Raw genomic sequence first — 20,381 nt, 5'->3', positions numbered from 1 at the left:
TTGATAATGGCATAGGACCAAAATTATACAATCGTACACCAAATAAATAAAAATGACAGTTGAAGACAGTATGAAATCATTTAAACAATAAGAGATTGTTTCCAGAATGAATCTTTTGCTATGCACTGGAGTGGCACTTTTCTTAAACTTCTTGGCAGTTTAAAACTGACCTGGACTGAGACTCAAACCTAGAACATTAACTTTCACATGTGTGTTCATACAGACTGAGCTACTGAAGCACTACTCTTGTCCCAACTGTGGAAGCCAGTGTTCCAAATGTGAGTCATGGTCAAGCAGACATTTTTAATTTACCAGTATATTGCTTTCCTCACTCTGGATCTAGTTTTATTCCTGTTGTATCATTTGTTAGTGTAACCGTCTTTTCTGTTATGAAGATAAGAATCCATCAATCCAGTAGTAATGTGTTAACACCATACCATTTCAGTTTCTCTAATAAAACTTTGTGATCTGCACAATCAAAGGCTTTGGCAAGATCATAGAAAATGCTAAGTGGGTAATTTTTGTTGTTTACTTCTGTAACTAAATGTGTAAGGTCATATATTGCTTCCCCAGTGAAGAAGCCAAAGTGAGCTATTGTTGAACGTTCATTCTCAGAAAGCTGGTTCAATATTCTGTAGAAAGCTACCTCCTCAAAATTTTTTGAGCCCACAAGGAGGAGGAAGGTGAATTCATAACTAGGTTTCACTTGCTTGTCTCTTTTTTTTAATAAATGGTTATTATATATACCACACCTCAATTAACTGAGTGGTTTCACTTACCTAATGGTTTTTGTGATGTCTCTAACAGCTCAAATGGCAAAACTTAAATCTGCTTGTGAAGCTTGCAATGCCCATCGAAGTTGTCTAAAGGATCTGCTTTTGATGGTCTGTTTCTGTCTCTATGTTTTAGTGTCTTCAGCTACTTGTTATGAAGAATTTATTTAATTTAGTGGCTGCTGATTCAACTTTAATGTCATCTATCTTGAGGTTACATTGATCAGGAAGTTGAATACAATTTTCTTTACTAAGTTTCCTTACTCAGTTTTTTTCTTAGAATTTTGAATTTTTTGTACATAGCACTTGGTTTCTTACTTTTTGATGGCAAGTTGACACAACATATTTCCAGATTTGTCTATTCTTCATCTACATAACACTCTTCTGCTATGCCAGCCTCTATTATGTGATTACATGACATGCTCATGCCTGTACATTGTTGCAACTCTCAATTTGTCAAAGTATGGATGGACCGTGTGTGTGTGTGTGTGTGTGTGTGTGTGTGTGTGTGTGTGTGGTGATAATTCACTTGCATTGTGGGTTATACATCTCTACCGTAACAGCATGTCATCGCACAGTCATGCAACTTTGGTGACAAGATAACTACAGCTGAAAATGACAACTGCTCCTTTGGTATTCTGATGCCCAACTATTGATGCCACATGTGTTGAGAGATGCAAAGTTCCCCATTCCTCGCATATGGTTCATTGATTAACAGGACATCCACACTGATTTCCTCTCTGATTCTTAGCAATCCCTCATAACTTATGCACAACGCATAGTATCAATCTGGAGGAAACTACTACAGCTAGGGCTACCACTAAAATAAAATTAAGTTCAAGATAGAGTAGTATGAGATTTTAAAAGTTGAAGTTCAGTACCTGCCTCCTTTTAGTATGCCAGCTGGACAGAAGACCAGAAGATAGCCTGACTACACAGCTGGCTGCGGGACTCCAGAGGGGCTTGATGGACATTTACTTGGTCATTTTCTCCACATAGTCAATGGTATCATAGTCAATGGTTTTGGCTTCTGGATTTGGACACAGTATAAGCAGCACCAATGGGTACAGTTAGTACATGTGTTTTTGACTGCTCTGTATCATTACTCTGCTGCACTTCTGCAATTTTGAGTCTCTCACTCACTATCTTTGGACTGTGACCTAGATACTCTGTCACTGCACATGATGAATCGCCTGTCATCTACAGACATATTGGCATTCACATCAGACCACAGCAATTACTGTCCATAATGATACAAGGATTGAACCTTCCTGCTTACAACAACTGCATTTACTATCTGTCACCTCTTGCCTGTACCAAATGTGAACTCACTGGAAATTTGTGAAGGAATGCTGAGCAGTTTGTTTAGCATCTTTGTCTTTCACTATGTTCACATTTTTAAAATTAAATTAGGCTGTTCAGTTTACTGGTCAGATGGAAAAGTGGGCCTGATGGGGATAATCAGATAAAATTAACAAATAAATAAATTTTTAAACTCAGTTAACAGTATTTAGTTACTTCCTGAGTCCAAAAACACCCAAATAAATAACAGCACTCCTGTATTCAGAGGCATGTGTCTTACTGTCACTTTTAAGATGTAAATCTTCAATTTCATACCCTTCATACATGCTAGGTTGGTAAGATGATGATGCCCATCTGCTGAACGCCACATTCAAATCCGTTCTCATTTTCATATCCTAGATTTAAAAGCTATTCATGTATCTGAACATTTTTATTTTTAGTCAGTTACACAGGTTTTCCATGTACGGTATGGCAACTGTTGCCCTGCAAGAGCTCTTTGTTCAGTTTCTGCCAGTTGATTTCCTTCATAACCAAATATGGTATTAACTCTTAGTCGTAATAGCTACTGTTTAGTTGTCATAAGCCTTGATATCAGGTGGGGCACTTTAATGATCCATGTCCTAATTCCTCCATGATATTTCAGGAAACAGACTCATTGCCACCTTTAGATGGCTCCTGATGACTGCTCCTCTGCTCTTGTCGGTGTCCTATATACACTGGCTGTTACCCTCTCCTATCACTGTCCTTGTGACAGCTGCTCCAAACTATGGTCCGTGTCCCAGTTACTGCTGTTGGATGCAGACCTCACTGTAGTGGAACGTGACTCTTTTTGATAGCCCATGTAAGGTTCCATTCCTGACTCAGTAGTAGGCCACTATCTTGGATGGTTAAAGCATCACAAACCCTCATTTCAGTGGCCTTGTTAATAATGCACTCCCAGAAGGAGGAAGATTGCATAAGTATTTTGGTGTTGTTCTAATCTATAGTACAGCCATTCTTATACTGTGGTTGGCAATGGCTGATATTCATTCTGGCATACATGTTTATGGCACCTCTCTTCTGTAGTGCATGCAGTTTCCCCAGTGCTTTGCTGCACTGACTGGGGATTTGTAGACCCCCAGTTTTTGGAGGCCTATATCATCCTTTACTAAACCTAGTAGAGTAAAGGTTTTCCGGGGTGGGCACAATACCCATTTAGCATTTGTCATTCCAAGATTCTGCCAATTTCTCTGTAGGTACTGCCAACAAATGGGATGTGTGCTAGTGATTTGTGCTCTTCTTTTTCTTCTTGCAGTTCTCTAGGTAACTGCTGTTCTCTAGGTAACCACAGCTCCTTGCTGCTCTGGCCATTCTTCAAATTGTCATCTCCAGGTGCTTCAGCTAAGTTGGAAGGCTGTCTTGTTTGCAGATGGATCACATCCTGTGAGTAAGTGTGAATAAAATGCCTTCATACTGGGAGTTGTAGTGGCCACTGGAGCCATGTTGATACCGATCAATGTGTGTAGGTATTCTGTAACACAATGTGTTGGGTTTTGTTGGGCTTGCCCTGTGCCCTTCTCCTCAAAATCTTCCACAAACAACTTTGCTTCAGTTGGTGAGAGAGGACACCCCATGGCCATGCTGTCCACCTGCTGGTGATGAATTTCTTACTTATTAGTTACATGTAGTCATTTAATGGTACTGGTGAAGAGGGATACTGTGTCAAAACTCCCCAACAAGTAATTATCATTGCGGCAAAGTTCTTGTAATGTTGTAAAAAGTGAACTCTCGCAAGGATTCAAATTGATGAGGGCTGGCCTTAGACTGTCCTACAGAGAAATGCTCATTTTTGTCTGATGGGTGAGGTGAACACACAGATTTGCTGAGTGTGGGGGATGTTCATCTCCAGTCACTGTGCATGAAGTTTCTCTGTATGGTGAATGTGTCACCATATGGTGTGGCTTCATGGCTCATCTTTACCCCCCATTCCCCCCCCCCCCCCCCTTTTTTTTTTTTTTGACAGGTTGGCAGTCAAGAACCAAAGACTCAAGGACCAAAGATGTGCAGTGTGACTGGCCAGCATTGCTGAGAGGTGCTTCACCAGCATGTCATACACCCTACAGGAGAGAGATGCATTGAACTCAATAGTTTTCATACAAGATGGGGACCCACCATACATCACTCATCAAGTTCACCTGCTTTCCCGAAACACATTTGGAAATGATTGAATTATCAGCCAATCATTTCCAAACGTGTGGCTGGCATGATCACCTGATCTCACTCTCTGTGATTTCTGGTTTCTGAGCTACAGGAAGAATAGGGTTTACCAGGGGAACATTCACACATGTGCTGATCTGAAGCGCAGCATGTCAAGAGAGGTAGCCAGCGTACCTACGGACATACTTTGTTCTGCTATGCAGAATGCAATCCTGCACTTTCAGACTCTTCTAGACACTGATGGGCGCCATATTGAGCCCCTTTTGTTGCAGAAATGATACTGGTATGTAATGGTATGGTGTACCATAGCATCTCATTAAAAGTGTTTCAATTGAATTGATTCTGCATTATTTCCCTTCCCCATGTCTTGACATTTATGCTACCAAATTTGGTACTCGTGCAGTAATTAGTTTCCATGTTATAATGTGTTAAATAGGGAAAGTTTAATTATAACCACCTGGTATATATGCTGGTTGTTACCCTCCTCCACTCTACTACTATTGCTATCTGTGTGGCTGCCACTGTAAATGGTGACAGTGGGGAGCTGGATAGCAGCATCTTGCTCCAAACTCTGGTCTCTAGCCCATGCTATCACTGTTGGGTGGGGACCTCACCATACAGAAAGACAGAAGGAGATCTGACAAGTTGCCTCCAGAGAAAAATATCGAACTTCTTCACAGTACCTTTGATGTGAAAACTGTCAAAAATTTTTGATCTTGAGCAGTTGCATCATGATGACTGTCAAAGGTCCACAAAGAGAGCATTCCACTGTGCCCCACAGCTAGAATACAGGACCAGCAAGATATGGCTTGGCCCAACAGCTGATCGCTCTTCTGAGTCCACCTGCAGAAAAATGTGGACATCACATCAGCAAATCCATTCACTTTGTACAACATTACAAGAACTTTGCCGCAACGATAATTACTTGTTGGGGAGTTTTGACACAGTATCCCTCTTCACCAGTACCATTAAATGACTACATGTAACTAATAAGTAAGAAATTCATCACCAGCAGGTGGACAGCATGGCCATGGGGTGTCCTCTCTCACCAACTGAAGCAAAGTTGTTTGTGGAAGATTTTGAGGAGAAGGGCACAGTGCAAGCCCAACAAAACCCAACACATTGTGTCACAGAATACCTACACACATTGATCGGTATCAACATGGCTCCAGTGGCCACTACAACTCCCAGTATGAAGGCATTTTATTCACACTTACTCACAGGATGTGATCCATCTGCAAACAAGACAGCCTTCCAACTTAGCTGAAGCACCTGGAGATGACAATTTGAAGAATGGCCAGAGCAGCAAGGAGCTGTGGTTACCTAGAGAACAGCAGTTACCTAGAGAACTGCAAGAAGAAAAAGAAGAGCACAAATCACTAGCACACATCCCATTTGTTGGCAGTACCTACAGAGAAATTGGCAGAATCTTGGAATGACAAATGCTAAATGGGTATTGTGCCCACCCCGGAAAACCTTTACTCTACTAGGTTTAGTAAAGGATGATATAGGCCTCCAAAAACTGGGGGTCTACAAATCCCCAGTCAGTGCAGCAAAGCACTGGGGAAACTGCATGCACTACAGAAGAGAGGTGCCATAAACATGTATGCCAGAATGAATATCAGCCATTGCCAACCACAGTATAAGAATGGCTGTACTATAGATTAGAACAACACCAAAATACTTATGCAATCTTCCTCCTTCTGGGAGTGCATTATTAACAAGGCCACTGAAATGAGGGTTTGTGATGCTTTAACCATCCAAGATAGTGGCCTACTACTGAGTCAGGAATGGAACCTTACATGGGCTATCAAAAAGAGTCACGTTCCACTACAGTGAGGTCTGCATCCAACAGCAGTAACTGGGACACGGACCATAGTTTGGAGCAGCTGTCACAAGGACAGTGATAGGAGAGGGTAACAGCCAGTGTATATAGGACACCGACAAGAGCAGAGGAGCAGTCATCAGGAGCCATCTAAAGGTGGCAATGAGTCTGTTTCCTGAAATATCATGGAGGAATTAGGACATGGATCATTAAAGTGCCCCACCTGATATCAAGGCTTATGACAACTAAACAGTAGCTATTACGACTAAGAGTTAATACCATATTTGGTTATGAAGGAAATCAACTGGCAGAAACTGAACAAAGAGCTCTTGCAGGGCAACAGTTGCCATACCGTACATGGAAAACCTGTGTAACTAACTAAAAATAAAAATGTTCAGATACATGAATAGCTTTTAAATCTAGGATATGAAAATGAGAACGGATTTGAATGTGGCGTTCAGCAGATGGGCATCATCATCTTACCAACCTAGCATGTATGAAGGGTATGAAATTGAAGATTTACATCTTAAAAGTGACAGTAAGACACGTGCCTCTGGCAGAAGTAAAGCTGTGAGTACCGGGCGTGAGTCGTGCTTCGGTAGCTCAGATGGTAGAGCACCTGCCCATGAAGGCAAAGGTCCCGAGTTCGAGTCTCGGTCGGGCACACAGTTTTAATCTGCCAGGAAGTTTCATATCAGCGCACACTCTGCTGCAGAGTGAAAATCTCATTCAAGGTAACATGTTGTTGTGCATCCTGTGGTGCAAACTGCTGTATGATATGGATCTTGTAGGACACCATTTGAGAAAGGTTCAAAGCACCTTCTGTACAGCGGACTATGGGATGTTCAACTGTTGTGACACAGCAAGTGCACTCCCTGATGATTGGGAATTGCGCGCAGCATTGTCTGCCATGGCAACAGCGATTTCATCAACCACCTGTGGTGCAAACGGTCATCAGCCTCTTCCTGGCGTGACATCCAGTTCTCCAGTTGATTCGAACTACTTCATGTTCTGCACAGCAGGTTGAGAAAGAGGAACCTTCTGTAATCCTTTCAGCTGATGATAATCTCGAAGTGCAGCTGCAGAATTACTGTTGTTTTGCTACTAGAACTCACCAATAATGCCCTGATCTCTTTGTCCAAGCTCATGTTGACATGTCAAAAAGTGTACTGCAACTGGTCAGTTGTGTGAGACTATGAATCAAGAAGACTGATCACAGCACTTGGTGGCCATAGTTGGAACTGGATGGTGGTGCTGTGACACATGGAAATCGTGCACCCATACTCTGGACATTAATGCTACCAAGTTTCCATGTTATAATGTATTAAACAGGGACTGTTTAATTATAACCACCTGGTACACTGCTGATACCAACAAGAGTGGAGCAACAGACATCAGGGACCACCTGACATGGCTATGACTTCGTCTGCGAAATATTGAGGAGGAATTACGATGTGACCTGAGCAGACACCCAAGAATTATACACTTGCTTCTTCTTCTCACTCTCTTCATATTCTTGGCATGTAACTGCTAGGTGGTGCTATGCAAAAAGTAAAGTTCATAAATTGGGCTTAGAAACCCTGTGGTGATTAAAATTTATTCACTTAGAGCCATATCAATTTGCTTTCTTTGAGCACATGCTTCTCAGACTGTTGTGGCACACTCTCTAGGTACAAAAACAAGGTTAGAGCTGTCTTGCATAAATATGCTAGCTGTGTTCCAAAACGTGAACCTCTCATATTTTTTATGATGTTATTACCTGCACTTATTTTTCCCTTTTAAGCTCATGGTGGTGCAGTATCTGCAGTATCTGCCATAATGAACTATGATGAGTCCTTCCCATTCAACGCTTAGGTATTTCCTTGCTTCTTAATTTCATAAGAGAAAAGCACTCTTTTGGTTTGTACTTGATTCAGGCTTTAGATGATTTGCCTTATGGTAAGGACAGCACATCTAAAGAGCTGCTGATAAAGTCTTCCCAACGTCTTCTAAACTCCTTCTTTGGTCATAACTGACAGTATTGTCTGCATATAAATTTTCTTCGATATGCTGGGAAAAGAAGATAATTGCTACAGTTGCATGTCTGGTTGTTGGAGCAAGATCACACTGCCTTTTCGCATAGCACTCTTTGGTTTCCCCTGTGACTCTTCTTTTACCTTGGCGAGGGGCATATAATCTTTGACTTGAAATAGGGTTCTTGACAATACTAGTGATATAAAAATCCTTCTTAATATTGTATAGTTTGCCAAGAAGTTTACGGTGATTAATTGTGTATCAATTTGCTGCTAAATCACAATACTTTCTCTCTTGTAAACTTATACCTATGCTCCAATACTGTGTAAGACTCAATGATGATAATCTTGAGTTTTTCTTGTTCCTTCTATAATTTGTTCCAATTTCCCTACCAGAGTTACATAAAAACAGCACCAGAGATTTTACTTTCTTGTGTTCTAAATAATTATTAGTGACTAATTAAGAGTGATATTTCAGCTGAGTACATTAAACAGAAATCCATACAAGACTTACCTCCGGCACTGAAAGATGTTATGAAATCATATAGGGATACAGTTGAGCCTGCACTATTGTGCGCAGTAATTCGCAGCTGGTACTCTGTCTCAGGATTAAGATCAAGAATAGAAAATTTCTCTTCTGTGTACTTCAAATTATTCGTGACGAGTGTCCATTTCTTGTCAGATTTCAGTTTATATTCTACTACCAGTGTTGTTATAGGACATCCTCCAGTGTCCCATGTCCTTACATTTAGATGTATAAAAGTAGAATTTATTACCAAAAATTCATCTTTGTTTGGAGCAACTGGAGCTGTAACATATATATAATGCAGAGTACATGGTCAAATTATTTAAAGAGATTAAGTTGAGTTTGGTAACTAAACTATACGGTATATGTTGATGAAGCTGCTCAGAAGTAGTTGTGGTACAGTTAATTTTCTAACATAAATTAAAAATAAGTAGTTTTTATTCAAGTTATTTCTTCTGAGGTCAAAAATTGTTTACTGAGCTTGAATTCAAGAGTGCCACAGAGTGCAGAACTGGCATCTCATAGCATTCCAGATGTGTTCCATCGGGTTCGGATCAAATGAATTTGGTGACCAAGACATCAATGTGAATTCACTATAATGCACCTCGAACCACTGTAGTGCACTTCTAGGCTTATGATGTGAATGGTTATCCTGCTGGAAGATGCCATTGCCACTGGGGAAAACATCAAGCATGAAGAGATGAACATGGTACACAATAATGTTCATGTAGTCCACAGCTGTCATGGTTCATTCAGTTACTACCACAAATCCCACATAATTCTGGAATTAAAGAACATTATAGAATTTAGTACACAGGATGTTTATCTACTAAGTTATGTCAAAGGAAAGGTTGCTTTAACAGATATGTCATTGGTACAATGCTGAATTATGCGAGATGTATTCAAAAGAGCAGAAGTTGGTCTGTGATGATTACAAGTCTGGACGTCCTTCCACAGCAACAGGTGATGGTCATGTGGATAGCGTCCTTGCTGTGATTTGTGGAAATTGTCGTTTAACTGTTCAGGAAGTTGCTGAGGAGGCGGACTTCAGTGTAGGATTATGCCATCAAATTTTAAGCGAAAAACTTGAGATGCATCTGTTCGGTGCAAAATTTGTACTGTGTTTGTTAACTGAAGATCAAAAACAGACCTGTGTTGAAATGTGCAAAGAACTGCTTGACACTGTTAATGACAATCAGGACTTTTTAGGTGATGAGGTGTGGGTGTATGATTATGATGCTGAAATGAAGATGCTGTCATTGCAGGGGGTGGACAAAGTGTTACCACGTCCAAAAAAAGCACACGAGTCAGCGAAAGATGAAGGTGATGTTGGTAGTGTTTTTTGACTAAAAAGGTATTATCCATCATGAATTTGTGCAGTGTGGTCAGAAGGTAAACAAAGAAGTCTACAAGGGAATCCTAGTGCATTGAGGGGTACTGTGTACAGGAATAGGCCTGAATTGTGGGAAAACCAGAGTTGGATGTTGCATCATGAAAATGTGCCAGCTCACGTGTCACTCCTTATCTGCAGCTATCTAGCACAACACCCCATTCCAGTTGTGCCCCTTCCACTGTATTCTCCCAACCTAGCCCCAGCAGACTTTTTTCTGTTTCCCAAACTGAAAAACACTTTGAAAGGATGTCATTTCCAAACCACAGAGGTGATACAAGACAATGCGATGTGAAACCTGCACACCATCCCACAAAATGTGATCCAGGGAGTGTTCCAAAATTGGAAGAAATTATGGGAATGGTATGTTGCCAGTAGAGGGAACTATTTTGAAGGGGACAATGCTTAAAATGTTGTACAATAAGCAGTAAAGTTGATACAGTGAAAGTTCAGTTTCTTTTTTAACACACCTCACATGTATTCATTCACAAAATAAATAAATCTGGCTCTGTAGATTCCAACACATGGGAGAACCCTCAGAGATGACTGTATGTGCTCAGCAACCACCTTCTTTTCCAGTTGTCCTTCCTATGTACAGGACTAATAACAAATACTCAAATAGTCCAACATATCTGACCAATACAGGCCTTCTCACACCCACTAACACCCACATTGCCTTCAATGAAAGCCTGGAGGATATTTACACTTGTCCTAGGGCTTAAAGCTCTTGACAATTTTTGGGAACTACTGACAATATAGATATGAGTAGTATTTATGAAAATTTGTTGTTTCTGGATGTTTTCTCTGTTTCACAGTTGCAGATCAAAATGTGTACCAAATATGTTTACAGAGTACCTATCTTGGCAAACTAATGGTCAGTGACAAAGCTCTTTTTGTAAATGTCCCAGAACTTAAGTGGCTTGAATTATGTGTACTAGTACCCCGGATTTTTCACAGCATGAGATGGGCGATGAATTTTCTATGTCTGAAGATGAAGGAACCACAAGAAACTCAATGTTGTATTATCTTTTCTGGAATATGCAGAAAGGGTTGCAACTGTGTTGTAAAGGGACTGTAAAAATCCACACAGATGGTAATTTAACTATCAGGTATGGGTTATAACTGCGCAATGTGCAAAGTGTGCAATGTTCAATGTGGCATCAGCACTACTAAAATCACATCAATTACAGAGGACAGTGAAAAAAAATCCTACATTGCACCTGCATAATACCACCAAAATAAGACCTGTTATCTTATTTTCATCACCTTTCAACACTTTCTGTTAGAAGGTTGTTGGAGACAAATACCATTTCATAAATACAACTAAAACCATACTGGGTGCAAGTTAAAACATAGGTTATAATTGTGACACTGCTATGGCAGACTGGTTTTTTAGGTAACATTAGTATTATTTCCCACAGTTAGAAATCAGCATTAATTTGCAATAAAAGCAACAGGATAAATATTAGTAAAATCAAAAGTTCTTGGATGTAGGATGTAAACTGAATTGCTTTGTCCAGAAAAAGATAATGAGGATAATAAATTATGGAAAGCTTGCTAATCAATCTGCCTGAGATACCACAACCAAACAATGCTACTTTCACATGGTTACATAAACAAACACAATAATGGTTGTTTTAACAATTATGATTCTTGCAGTACAGAAAATCTGTTTGTGAAAGTACTCAATATAATGCACAAAAGTTAAGAATGTGATAGGATAATGTGTACACACAGTATAAAATGTAGAAATAGAAACCTTCAGTTTTGTACCAAATTTATCCAATTCTGTCACTAATAATTTCACTATTCATTTTCTTTCATTGCTTTTATCATTCCTGTCAGTCCAAAAAGTTTCAAGACTGATTAATAAAAAAAAGGAAGAAACCTGAAGATGATGGTTTTAATGCTTCAGTTGTTCTACATAGCCCCCCCCCCCTCCAGATTGAGTAAAATGAATAGAACGTTCATACAACCATGTAAAACTGCCAGAAAAGTATTTCTTTGAGATATCATTCAACTTGCATGTTACAATGGCTTCAATGTTGGTTATGCCATCAAAGTGTTGACCTTTCATTCAGTTCCTGAACTTTGTCAATAAAACAACACCATGTCTCACCACCCACGATGATCTTTTCTAGAAAAGAATTGTCCACACTGTGACTTTCAATCAGGATGCAGCAGATGTCCATATGTTGTTCTTGATGAGGAGTCAATTTGTGTGGAATAAACTATGTGTACTCTTTTCTCTTCTTCGCAACATTCTGGAGTATGTCTTGAACACTTGATTTTTGAGACAACATTGACACACTATGGTCATACATTTACTACTTACCACTTCCAGTTGACAACAGATTGGGTCGAAGGCAAATTTGTTGTTTACAATTGTTAATTCAAGCTGCCACCACAGTTATTGCACTGATGTCACTAATATGCCAGAAATAAAATCAGTCTTGGAACTTTTTGGGTGGATAGTTTATTTCATCACTATGCTTCTCAGTTGTGTTCTATTCTATTTAATTCTTGCTGTAATATGATGTGAAACATAGTGTGTTATGTTTTGCTGTTTTTTAGGTAAAATATTTCACAAATTCCTTATCTTGTGCACATCAATATTATACCAAAAACTGTGTCTGTCCACTGACTGATTCTCATTCTGAACATGAAACTGTGCATTTGAAATCAAATAAATGCCATGTACATAGTGTTTCATATACGATACAGTTGTTGTATCCAGCACTGCAAGGAAACTAATACAGAATAAGCAGGTCCCTTCGCTGCATAAGTTAAGGCCCATTCCTTGGACTCTGACAAGTGGCATATTGTCTTTAGCCAAATTGGATAACTGAGGAGAGGCATTAGAAAGAAATCTATGAGTTACCACTCCAGCCCGGTGCATTAGCAGCATGTTTGCAGAGCTGTGCACAGAATCAAACCAGAACCATATGAATCTGTTGCTCAACATGACTAATGCAACATGCTACTGCAATTTGGGGGTGACAGAGAGGCTGATTGATCATGAAATGCTCTTTCCTTCTCTTGAATCATGCTGCATTTATTAGAATATATGAACTTGCAGAACAACTGAAGCTGCAGTTCTGCAAATTCTCATAAGTAACCTCAAGATGTGAAAACAGGAGTGTGGTGTGCAGTTAGTGCAGCATAAGTTATCTGACTGATCATTTTCAACCAAACCATAACTTCTGATAGGTAAGTAAACAGGATACTGCAATCTCTTTTCCGGGAATTAATTACTAACAAAATAACCTATGGAGGTGTTGAGTGGCAGACAGACTAAGCTTTGTTTACTATTACATGTTCATTTAAATGTGCCTGTTTGCTGCCCAATGCCTCCTTTATGTGGTGAGTAACAGTCTCTCCTAATTCATGCTGTTATTATTCCAACCTTAGGTTTTCCATTGTTTGAAATGACCTGTAGTTATTTCATGCAGGATAATCCAAGAGCACATTCTGCCACTGCATCTGTGACAACTATACAAGGTGTTTTGAAGGCAGGAACTTTACTCATAATAAGGTCACACACTCTGTGACTCCCAACTGGTTAACAGTGCAACAATTTTCTCAGTCTCCTTTCCAAGAGCAATCCTATTTCGTCTACTTCATCAAAAGCTGAGACACCACCCTGTTAGAGTCCAAGGAATGGGCCAGAGAATATGTGACAGTTAGAACCTGACTCCTGGTATTAATTCCCATGCAACAATGGACATAGTGTTTACATCATACATGAAACACCATGTATTTATACTGCCTACCATATTGTACATGTGTTGTTACTGAATGTAAAAAGGTAAATGACTTATTAAAAAACTATTTCTATGCCAGTTTCAAATTACTTGCCTTTTCCTTGTGTGTAAGCAAACAGAGTATCTGTGGGGTTGCTGTGTCCAGCTTGATTGAAAGCCTGAATATAAAGCTGATACTTTGAGCCACACTGGAGGTTCTCTAGATTAAAGTGGTTGTCTTCAGCATGCAGAATCATTTTTTCCCATTCACCAAATTCTCGTTTGAAATGTAAGCTATAACCTGAAAATAAAGTTATATTGAACATCAAAAAGACTGTTTGAATCTACTATGCTCAAGTTTGAAAGCAGTTTTTACTAACAACAGGATCAGAAAAAAGACGGGGAGTAAACTAGATTGTGACAAACAGCATCAACTTTGCAGTAGTCTTCCTGCCAAACCTTACTCACTCGTTGTAACAAAGAACAGTGTGGGAGGAACTAGAAATAGGAAATGTAACTTCTAAGTGGTATTAAAATACAGATTTTTTTCTGAAATTGATGGTATAAGTAACCCAATCAAGAGGTTATATTCTGTGCATTACAAAGAGACCACTGTTATACATCCTCATAACATTAGTACTTCTAAGGTCTCGGCATGTTCCAGTGGTTTAGAAAGTATTCATGATAAGTACACTATGATGACAAATTATGAAGCATATTAAATGAAACAATTAAAATAAAATCCACATAATTTCTGGTTGCCCTTCAATAAATTCCCATGGCATTTTCAAAACAATGGACTACATTTTAGCACGAATTTGTGGCTTTAATGCCATAGTTGTCTCAATAAGCCAAATTTGTTCAAATACACGTCTTTATTATTCATTTTTAACTCTTGGGGTGTGGAATGAATTAAGATTCCTTTAATACAGTATTGCATGACTATAGGCTGTTACATTAATTACTCATTAGCATTAATTTCTCTAACAGGCAGTATCTTCTCTTGAGCTGAGGTCACAAATGGCTTTTCTGCAGAGTTATTCTAAATGCAACGTTCCCACCCTATCAAAAGACAGCAGGCCATGCAAAAAAGTCAAGCACATACAAGTGAGAAATTCAAGATGTGGCTTCCCTGTATAGGAGTTTAATTAACTCAAGTGCTGTTACTGTTTCTTTTGACAAAGACAGCTCTGATTCCTTCTCCTGCCATGAAATTAGATCAATAATAAAATTTGAATAATTGAAGTGGCATCATTTAAATTCATTGTCAGCTCTGTTTAGTATATGGACACAACATCATGAGCATACAGCAGCTGTATTGTTAGTGCACAATATTATCCAGAGTTGTCAAACTGTCCACAGGGAAGAGTGCAATAGGTAGCCATTGTTCATCAGTGATGACATTGTTGAGCAGTTGCTACTTGCACTATGGAACTGGGAACTACCATAATTATGAAACTCTGCAAGAATTTGAAAAGACCATTGAAAACAAGAGCAGTGGGGTGGACAGTGTAGATATTTTGTCAATCCATGAAAATTCTTATCCAGGTACAGTTCATTTCCTGCATAAATTAGGCTGTAAAGTTTTTTTACCATCCATCGTGTACTACTGTTTGTACTTCCAATATCTCCATATTTTCTTGTGCCTGAAGATACGACTATCAATCAACATTTTTCAGTGTAAGACAGCTTTCATATGCTTGTTCTAACCCTGTGCAGCAACCTTCTGTTACCCAGGAATACAAAGGCATGGTGTGAAAAATGCCTTATTTCTGTTGGTGACTATGCTGAGAAGAAGGCCAATGGTTTCTGTATCACTTTTAGTAAATGTTCCTACGTATCTGCATGTTCTCTTTGTTGATGGCCCCTGGGAAACTTATTGGATCACCATAGTATTTAATTCCTGTAAAGCATTTGACATTTCTTATGTTCATGGCACTCCCACTCCCAGCCTCTTGCCAAAGGGATCACATCGCTGAGAAGACCCATGTGCAAGACTTGCCCATTCACCCACCCAGTACCTCCTATTCCAGTCTGGTCACAGGCTTATCATACTGTACCAGAGAACCAGCTACTTGTGAAAGCAACCATGTCATACACCAACTCTGATGCAATCACTGCACAGATTTTCTGTTGGTATGACAACTGACCAGGTGTCCAGCAGAATGAACGGCCACCACCAAACTGTGGTCAAAAACAAATTCTACCACCCAGTGGCACAACATGTGCCTGAACACTACATGCTTGATTTCAATGGCTACTTGACAACCCAAGCCATCTGGATCCTTCTCTCCACCACCCTTCTGAACTACACAGATGTGATACACCTTCACTTCCACAATCCTCCTGGCCTCAGTCTCTGTTAGATCACTGTCCCCACACCATACAACCAACAATTTCCCCTTCCTATCTCTTATCACCATACCTCCACATCATGTTCACTGTGCCCCAGTCCCCAATGCCTCTGGCAACTGTGCGTCAAGTGCCTAGCTCATACACATGTGTGCACATGACTCAATGCTTCTGTTGTTCAGTCAGTGATCTCCTTTACTCCCTAAAACTAAATCCTAACAGAAATTTCCTAATATATTTCTTATGTTCTGTCAAATGACAAAAAATTCCTAGGTTAAGTCTCCCATATTTTGGATTGCGAAAAAGAGGACACTTTCTATATTTTAGAATATAAAAAGAGGACACTTCCATATTTTATAATTAAAAGAGGATATTTTATTCAGTGGACATACAACAACTATTTACTACTATACATTAACAGTGGAAAACTGACAAAAGGAGTGGAATTTACCATCACAAATAGTTTTCAGTTAATAAATTGTAGGAATCACTTCTGTATGCATATTTGATGAATGTAGTGACCTAGAAAAGATAAAAAAAATTGGTTGCCCTCATAAAAACACATTCTAACACAGCTTTTTCGAAACAGACCCAGACTCCTACAGTACCAATATTTACATTGAGAACCACTGACTGTTCACCTATTGTTGACGTGTAAACTTTGGTGGGCTCAGAGAGCAGAGCAAGAAGCACTAGACTACAGCAGGCTGAGGAGAGGTATGAGGGAATGCTTCTGCTATCACGCTCAGCGGTACTGATCATCTCTTGTGGTAGAAATAATGTGTGGTAACAACAAGGTTTCCTAAAAGCTTATTAAAGAGATATTCATGTTCAAAAGATGTGGCATTTGTAGCAATGAATATGAAATTAAATTAAAACTGTTATAACACCATTGTTGTAGGGTTGTATAGGCTGGCAGTAGCAGCATGTGACACAGCGTCTTCCTGCTTCTATTGCCAAGAAAAAGATTGGAACAATGGGCTCACAGGTCAAGAAAATGTGAACAAACTATAGGTATGCTTTATTTCTACATTTTTATATTTAGAAACAATTACACACCTTATTATATGTTTCCCGTCATTTGCACTTTGTTAAGAGTAGCCCAAGAGTACAGCTTATCTTCCTTAATAGTCATTAGTCATTCATTAGATAGCTGTGGGACTCTTTGCCACTAACAATTTTATAATCATGTTGTACTTGCAACAGGAAGTGCACAGACAAACTGCTCGTTTATTTTGCCCAGTGACTCAGGATTAGAAAGAAAAGTCTTGCATTGTAGGATGGAAAAAAGAGAGAGAGAGAGAGAGAGAGAGAGAGAGAGAGAGAGAGAGAAGACGAAGAAGAAGAAAAGAAAAGAAGAAGAAGAAGCCACTTTTAGCAGTTCTGAGTGGTAGAAAGAATGTATGAATTTCTCAGAACATATGGTAAATCATGGTTACACTCATGTTCTTCATTTACAAACTTCTTCAGGCAGCAGTGCTCATTAAGACATTTTGTGTCACCTACATGTACACCTTTATCCAAAAGATATTTAATGGTTGATTCTAAGTCCTTCCATTCAGGTGATTTTTGAAGAGATATCTACATAAAATATGTGAAATCTTGCATGGAGTCAACCACTTCTGAAGATATTCTTAACAGCTGTTGTGGAGTCCAAATATTGCTGCAGTGAATTTGTCACATCAATATCCAGTCCATTTTTACAAAACGTACATTCACATTCCAATTCATTCCTGCTATGTCTATAAAACAAGGATACTTTTCTTTTAGTTTTACAGCAAACCAGCACTTCCTTCCAGGCATATTTGTTATTAGTTTAATAGCTTATTAAACACCAGCTCATTCCTGAAATCATGGCCAAACAATGACTGGGAATATCTATGCGCAACACCATGAAACCTTATCTTAGGTGGTGCAGGAAGAGGAGGAAAAACAGAATATGAGTCATCACTGGGAGAGAAGGGGTATGGGGGAAAGAATTTCCACCGTCTTGTTCAGCACTGACAATACTGGCCCAATTTCCACTTATTAAAAATTACACATAATAGTAACAATATTTTGAGACAGAGAGAGAGAGAGAGAGAGAGAGAGAGAGAGAGTAGTGTAGAGACTTATGTGTCCAAATGTGGTTTTGCCAATGTCAGACACTGCACTGAACCAGTGTTGCATAATTTATTTTGAACTAAAATGACTCAAAATTCCAGACTAAAGTAAATAAGTAATACACAAAACTGATCCACATAACACAAATATGGCTTTAGCCACAAACCTCTGAACAATAACAGAAATAAGCCTCTCATGATTCACACATAACAAGACAAAAGAATCACACAGAAAATGCAACATAAGTGATGCACAGAACAACTGATGTGAGTGGTACAAACTATAAGAACACAGTGAGTGTGAGTCAGCACTGCTCCATGCATATATAGGCATGAGTTGCCGGTAGATGGCGTGGCAGAGACAGTGCCATGTACATGCTTCCTACAGGCAGCCTCTAGTGGCCAGTCCATGCTGAGATAGCTGGTGGTTGATTTAAGTACACACATGCAGTGATACTACACCAGGCACACTCACACTCATACACACTAGTAGCAGGATATAGTACACCTCTCCCTCATGTGAAGAGGGTGCCTGTTGATGGAGGAGATGCCAGTGACCTAATGAGAGATGCATCAATTGGATATGGAGTGGCAGCAGCCAGTGCCAACAGCAAGGGTGGGATGATGTGCCAGGTGAACACCAGAGGAATGCAGGCACGCCTGCGGGGGGCATCCCATGCAGCACCCAGTGACATCATCGGGGAGTAAGGTGCCATCACCATTTCTGTGTCATCATCAGTGGGCAGGTCTCAGTGCAGAGGAGACAGGGCTGGACCCACCAGTGATGATGGCAAGAGAGCTGATGGAGGCAGCCCTACTGGAACAGCAGTCTGCAGCAACTACCCAAGGCTGGAGACAGACTGGCAACTGGTGCTAGGAAGATGGAACTGCAGGGTGCTACACATGGGGGAGGAAGCCAGTGGGATGGGTGTGCCTCCATAGCAGGTGAGGACGGGCTCAGGGTGGAGGGTTATGGGGCAGGCTGCAGTGATAGTGGTTGTACCTGCAAACTGGTAGCATCCGGTGACAAGCGGGGGCATAACTGATCAAAGTGGTACTCTACCAGCCAATCAGCCATACAGACATCACAAAGATGTTATCACTGGCGGGTAACAACATTGGATGGTATCCACTTGGGCTGGTGACCAAGCCCTCATGCCCACACCAGCAATCCCACTGTGAAGTGGCCAGACGAACCTGACTGTGGCAGGTGTGGCACAGGCCACAGAAGGTAGAGGGGCCTGTGTGGCTGCCAGCAGTGAACCAGCTCAGCCAGGTACCCTTCCCGGTAGGCATGAAGCAATAGGCGCTCAGAATGCAGGGAAGGGTTTCGTCTGGCAAAGAATCCACAAAAACTTTTCATTTGGGACTTACATGTACACACTAGTTTTTCCACCTCACTATTTTAATGGAGGGTGGAATGGTGGAACTGTAACATGATGAATTCTGTGACAAGAACAAAGCAATTGAAAGGTGTGAGAAATGAGCTGAGGCCCATTATTGGAAACTAAGGTACAAGACAACCCCTCAAAAGAAGAAAAACCCTCAAAAGCTTATGAATTGTGACCTCAGCCAATGTTGACACACACCAGAGAATGTAAGGAAACCGGGAAAATATATCCACAACCAAGAGCCAATAGGAATTCAAGCTGAGGCCCATTATTTGAAACTACGGTACAAGATAACCCCTCAAAAGAAGAAAAACCCTCAAAAGCTTATGAATTGTGGCCTCAGCCAATGTTGATACACACCAGAAAATGTAAGGAAACCGGGAAAATACATCCACAACCAAGAGCCAATAGGAATTCAATAAAGGACCCATGAAATAAACATGAATGCATTCTCATGGCTGCCCTGGAGTGGGCCAGGAGGACATGGAGTGCCTGGGGAGCTACCTACTGGCTGCCACACTGTTCACAAGCCGCAAGAAAACTGAGAATTTTGTCATCAATCCCTAGCTGAAAAACATATGTCTCTTTAGGGGAGAGGTCTTCCGTGAACAATAACAAAACACTGTCAAAAACAGAGAGGTAATACTATAAGGAAAAATAGTTGCACACAGAGACCAAAGACTGAGCCAGCGGCTTATCTGGCCAGCCTTGTTGAACAAACCGAACCACATGGCAAAGAACTTGTAACGCCGGAAATGCATATTCTCCT

At 40.2% G+C, this 20,381-nt stretch overlaps 1 protein-coding gene across 1 annotated transcript in view; it reads right to left on the bottom strand.

Moving 5' to 3' along the window:
• Nucleotides 1-20,381, bottom strand: part of LOC126482218 (Down syndrome cell adhesion molecule-like protein Dscam2) — a 172,481-nt gene that overhangs the window by 30,101 nt on the left and 121,999 nt on the right. The window contains exons 13-14 of the mRNA XM_050106197.1: nucleotides 13,883-14,068; nucleotides 8,623-8,916 (exon numbers count right to left, since the gene is read on the bottom strand). Coding sequence (XP_049962154.1) covers nucleotides 8,623-8,916; nucleotides 13,883-14,068 — 480 coding nt within the window. The remainder of the gene's footprint in view (nucleotides 1-8,622; nucleotides 8,917-13,882; nucleotides 14,069-20,381) is intronic.

Source organism: Schistocerca serialis, chromosome 5 (assembly GCF_023864345.2).
Source record: "Schistocerca serialis cubense isolate TAMUIC-IGC-003099 chromosome 5, iqSchSeri2.2, whole genome shotgun sequence".
NCBI lineage: Eukaryota > Metazoa > Arthropoda > Insecta > Orthoptera > Acrididae > Schistocerca > Schistocerca serialis.
This window is presented reverse-complemented; position numbering and strand designations above follow the sequence as displayed.